This window comes from Mauremys reevesii, unplaced genomic scaffold (genome assembly GCF_016161935.1).
Source record: "Mauremys reevesii isolate NIE-2019 unplaced genomic scaffold, ASM1616193v1 Contig24, whole genome shotgun sequence".
In the NCBI taxonomy this organism is placed as follows: domain Eukaryota; kingdom Metazoa; phylum Chordata; order Testudines; family Geoemydidae; genus Mauremys; species Mauremys reevesii.
Genome location: NW_024100834.1, coordinates 465005 through 470834, shown reverse-complemented (window position 1 = coordinate 470834; position 5830 = coordinate 465005). Strand labels below are relative to the sequence as shown.

Below are 5830 nucleotides of genomic sequence, written 5' to 3'. Positions count from 1 at the left end.
CTCTCGTTGACTTCACCGAGATCAACATCTGGGTTTGTTACTTCCATACAAAGAAAATTCCATTTCTCTTCTCTACTGCACATCCTGTCTGGCAGCTCTTGGTCATATTAGCAGTCACACTGGGGTGTGTACATGGGGTATGAATGACTTCAGTGTGTATGCATTTGGTGTGACTGGGTATTGTGTGTGTCACACTTCCCAGGGGTTTCCAGGATTGCGAGGCACTTGGCTACCACCTGCCTTGAGCGTGAAGAAGGTTTGCCTGTATTTGCTGGGGGCCGACTGTGTGTCCCCAGCAGCCTCTAGCAACACTAGGCCTCTGCAGACATTGTTCTTCCTTCACAGCTTAGCGATAGGCATTTGCCAACCCACAAGCCCTCCTAGCCTCCAACCCCTTTTCCAGTGGACAAAGTTCACAGATCGCAAGTCCCAAATGGATAGTGCCCACTTTCACCTCAGATTCATTCTCTGCTCAACACACCATACCCAGATATATTCACAGTAAAAACAAGAAGAAGTTTAATAAAAAACAGAGACTGGAGAAGAAGCAAATTTGCAGGTTATTTTGTGTACTTGAAAGCTTTGTTTAATTTTGTCTAATAAATTTATGTGTGTGTGGTGGGGGGGATAAATAGGGTGCATTGGCAGATTAATGTGTCTGTGTTACATAAAAGAACCAGAAATATATTTAAAATGAGAAATATTAATTAATAAACAGTTCAGTTAGTGCCATGAGTAGCAAACAGAAACAGGCTTGGAAGAATTCAGCCTGAAGCTCTGTCTAGAATACAGAGACTATACTGGCACAGCTACATTAGTGTAGCTATGCTAGTGTAAACCCACAGCATAGATGCAGTTGACACCAATGTAAGGGGGTTTTCCGTCAGTGTAGGAATATCACTAGCTAACTTGACAGAAAATGTCTTCCATGAGTTAGGGCAGCATAGTGTGTCAATCATGGCTGTGGTTTTTTCATGCCCCCGACTAATGTATCTGTGACAACCTAACTTTTAAGTTTAGACCAGGCCTTTGGGGAGTGGTGTGTGTGTGTGTTGGATATAGATGGTGTGTGGAGTGTATCTGCTTGGGTATATGGCAGAGTTGTGTAGGTGTCTGGGTGGGTGCGGTTTTTTCCTTTGCTTGGCACTGGCATGTGCGTTAGGCGTTTGTGTGATTTCACTGGGGGTTAGGTGGCTAATCGGTGAAGGCATTTTGAAAATCCCACTAGACACCTGTATGTATCTTTGGGCACCGAAATGCCTGGAAGGTGAAGGTAGACAAATGCCTACATTTTTAATGGGGAGAGTAATGAAACACTGGGACAATTTACCATGTGTTCTGGTGGAGTCTCCATCACAGATAGTTTTTAAATGAAGACTGGAATTATTTGGGAGCAGTGCTCTGGCTTAAGTTGTACAGAAGGTCAGACTAGATGATCACATTGGCCCCTTGTGGCCGTGGCATCTATGAATCCATAGATCTGAAAATCTGGCCCAACGTGATTTGCCTTGGGTCATCCAGGGAAGCAACTGGACAAGTGCGGGGACAGAATTCCAGCCTCTTGCCTCGCAGCTCTTCCAAATGGACCATCCACCTGCCTCTGCTCCAGCATAATTAAAAGCTGCACAAGTAGCCTAGAATCTCCCTTCTTTCCTGTGGCACTGAGGGGTGGGGCTGAGGAACCCACATCACAGCTTAAATTCTTGTTCACATTGCCACATGTTACATGAGGGTCTCAGGTCTGGTGGGGGCAATGAACCCCGGACCTCTGAGTTCTGAACCGCTCCAGGCTGAGCTAAAATCCCAAAGGTTGTTAGCTCAGGCTATGGCAGACTCATCCGCCTCTGAGGTAAAATAGGAGCTGGGGGAAAATGTACACATCATATTGTAATTAGGTAGAGCAACAGCAGACACATCCCTCAGCTTTCAGATTCCCAGTGCATTCCCTGGATGTGTCCTTCCCTCGTTATAAATGTTCCAGTTTGGGACAGACAGGATTCAGGCATGCGGAGTGCTGCTGCTTTGCAACTCCAAACCCCATTCCTGAATGAAGAGGCAGCAGAGACATTGATAATCGTACACACATGAGCTGGTATTTAATCGGAGGGCATTAATTTGACACAAGAAGAAGTATCTAGAGTGCATCCAGGATAAATCTAAGGTACCAGATTCTCACAGAGCATTAGAAATTTTAGCTCTTCATTACTTTATTGAGCTACTAAAGAGCACATGCAATTAGATTTTTAATGTCCTATATAATGACTTTTGTGAGAGGGGGAGGGATGGCTCAGTGGATTGAGCATTGGCCTGCTAAACCTAGGATTGTGAGCTCAACCACTGAGGGGGCCACTGAGGGATCTGGGGCAAAAATCTGTCAAGGACAGTACTTGGTCTTGCTGTGAATTTAGGGGACTGGATTCAATGACCTTTCAAGGTTCCTTCCAGTTCTCTGAGATAGGTATAGCTCCACATGTTTTAATTGCCAAAAAACAAAGCAGTTTAGAGTGCTCACACTCTTTATCTATCTATCTATCTATCTATCTATCTATCTATCTATCTATCTATCTATCACCATATGTTCCCTCTATTCTTCTTAACCTCTGAGGATAGAACAAGAAGCAATGGGTTTAAATTTAAGCAAGGGTGGTTTAGGTTGGACATTAGGAAAAACTTCATAACTGTTGGAGTGGTGAAGCACTGGAATAAATTGCCTAGGGAGGTTGGGGAATCTCCATCATTGGGGATTTTTAAGAGCAGGTTGGATAAACACCTGTCAGGGATGGTCTTGATAATACTTAGTCCTTCCTTGAGTGCAGGGGACTGGACTAGATGACCTCTCGAGGTCCCTTCCAGATCTATCTATCTATCTATCTATCTATCTATCTATCTATCTCAGTGCCTTTCAGGATTTGGCTCTGTTCTGGAAATCCTCATATTAACATATAAATTTTTTCTCCTGTGGCTCAAACAGTTGCAAGCCCCATGGAAGGGGCTAACCAAACTGAAGTGACTGAGTTCATTCTTATGGGTTTCTCTGCATCCCCAGAGCTACAGTGGATCCTCTTTGTGATGTTCCTGATCATCTACCTCCTGACCATTGCCACCAACACTTCCATCATTGTCATAGTCAGGAGTTGTCCGAGCCTCCACTGCCCTATGTACGTGTTACTCAGCAACCTCTCCTTCCTGGAGATCTGGTACACCTCAGTGACGGTGCCCAAGTTGCTGGCTGGGCTTCTGCCAGGAAACAGATCAATCTCTGTCCGTGGATGCATAGCCCAGATGTTTTTCTTCTTCTCCATGGGTTCCACTGAGTTCTTCCTTCTAGCAGTGATGGCGTATGACCGCTACTTGGCCATCTGCCACCCCTTGTGCTACTCCACTATCATGTGCAACATCTTCTGCCTCAAGCTGTCAGTGGTCGCTTGGATGTCTGGCTTCTTGGCCTCCTCTGTTCTCACCGTGTTCGTGTCCAGGCTGTCGTTCTGTGGTCCCAACGAGATTGACCACTTCTTTTGTGACTTCGTCCCCCTGGCCAAGCTCTCCTGCTCAGACACACATCTTAGCAAGCTCGTGTGCTTCACCCTGACATGTACCGTAGCCGGGACCTCCTTCCTCCTCACTATCGGTTCCTACAGCTGCGTCATATGGACAGCATGGCGGATGCCTTCAGAGAGTGGGCTCCAGAAAGCTCTGACCACCTGTGGTGCCCACATTGCAGTCACAGGCATATTCTATGGCTCAGCACTTTCTATGTATGCCCGGCCACCTGTGATGGAGTCCTCTAACATGGACAAGGTGGTGTCACTCTTCTACTGTGTCCTGACCCCACTGCTGAACCCCATCATATACACCCTACGGAACAACATGGTGAAAGAGGCACTGAGGAAATCAGTGACAACCTCTGGATTATTTAGGGTCTAAGGAAGAATTTTACCCGGGTGGCTTCATTACATGGAGTGGTACCAGGAATTACATCAATCACAAACCTCACTGGGGTTGGGTGGGAAGCAACCTTCAGTTAGGATGAGTTAAGCAAAAGCCTCTCACCTAGGGCAAAAGTAGGTTGTGATCCTGCACAGGAGTTTGGACTGAGTGGATGGAGGGCTGTTACTGAGTATTGTTTGTGGGGGGGGGGGGTTTGTGAGTGTGTCTGTGTGTGGAGGGGAAGAGTCTGGGGCGGGGAGGGAAGGCAGAACACACAGAAGCTGATAACATCCAGGCAGGGGCGGCTCTAGACACCAGCGCGCCAAGCAGGCGCGTGGGGCGGCCCTTTCCCGGGGGGCGGCATTTGGCTCCGGTGGACCTGCCGCAGGCATGACTGCGGCGGGTCCCCTCTTCCCGCGGCTCCGGTTGAGCTCCCGCAGGCATGCCTGCGGCAGGTCCGCTCGTCCCGGGCTTCGGTGGACCTGCCGCTGGCATGCCGGCGGGAGCTCAACCGGAGCCGTGGGAAGAGGGGACCCGCCGCGGCACCGGGGAAGGGCGGCGCAGTGCCCGCGCTGCTTGGGGCAGCCTACTTTCTAGAGCCGCCCCTGCATACAGGAACAGAAAAAGAGGCAGAGGCAAAAAATCAAAAAAGCCAAGCAGTAGCTCATGAGCCTGTTGAGACCCTGGGAAAAGCTAGAAAGAGAAAGTTTTTGGGTTGGTGTTGACTAAAGAGGTTTGTGGCTGTAAGCTAAGAATGTGCCTCTTTTGTTTGTTCTTGTTTTCTCCTGCTGTTCAGAGATTTAGGACTTTGTAAATTCCTTGTAAATAAACAAGATTTCATCAAGGAAAATACTAAATACTTCCATCTGTAACGTCTCCAGGGTCCCAAAATATAACTAGATACTTTTTTATTCAAAAGGGGGCAGAAGTATTTGATGAATGCAAAACAATGTTATTCCAACACTGGTCAGCTCTGTAGATAGTATACAGTTCCAGAGAATGGTGTGACGCCTGGTAAACAACAATGCAGACAAGGCTGGAACTCAAGATGTGTGGGAACTTATCTGTTTGTACTTCTGGTAGAAGCTGATTTCTACAACAGCCACAAAGGGTGAAATCACTGACGTCAATAGTTTTGCCATTGATTTCAATCATGCTAGATTTTCACCCCTCCTGTTTAAGAAGGTCTATAATCCCAGATACTGTGTCTACTGCTGATTGGGAATTTTTCATCAAAATATTTATCGATGGAAAATAAAGTTTCTGGAAAACTTTAATCTTCCATAGGAAAATTTTGATTTTGCCAAAATATTCTGATTTTCCTGCTCCATTTCCTTTTAAAATGATCTCTCCACAGTGGAGGATTTCACCTAGTGAGACAGAGGGAGCCCTGCACCAGAATAACGCAGAGCACTCAGCTGATAGCTAGACAATTCTAACCATCAGAGTGTGAAGTTCTGTAATCGCCTCCCACGAGAAGCAGTGGGGGCAGAAATCCTAACTGGCCTCAAGACTGAGCTTGTTAGGTTTATTGAGGGTATGGTCTGTTGGGACTGCCTACAATGGCATGTGGCATATCTGAGCCTGTTAGTAGAAAATCTGCCCAACAGCCGGTGATGGGACTCTAGATGGGGTGGGCTCTAAGTTACTACAAAGTATTCTTTGGCTGGTAGGTCTCACCCACATGCTCAGGGTCAAACTGATAGCCATATTTGGGGACGGGAAGGAATTTCCCCCCAGGTCAGATTGGCAGAGACTTTTTTGGGGAGGGAGAGGGTCACATTTCTCTGCATCTTAGGGTATGGACCAGTTGCAGGTTTAAACTAGAGTAAAAGGTGGATTCTCTCTATAACTTATATTCTCTCTATAACTTTCTGTAAATCATTATGTGAGTGTGCCATTG

At 46.8% G+C, this 5830-nt stretch overlaps 1 protein-coding gene across 1 annotated transcript; it reads left to right on the top strand.

The window, feature by feature from the left end:
- The first annotated feature begins 2982 nt into the window (after positions 1 to 2982).
- LOC120393578 (olfactory receptor 6B1-like) lies at positions 2983 to 3924 on the top strand. The gene has a single exon (XM_039518209.1). It carries the CDS (start codon positions 2983 to 2985, stop codon positions 3922 to 3924), a length of 942 nt encoding a protein of 313 aa, XP_039374143.1.
- The last annotated feature ends 1906 nt before the right edge of the window (positions 3925 to 5830 follow it).

What these genes read in the sequence shown, in the direction of transcription:
- LOC120393578 (XM_039518209.1), top strand. Translation starts at nt 2,983, where the DNA reads ATGGAAGGGGCTAACCAAACTGAAGTGACTGAGTTCATTCTTATGGGT.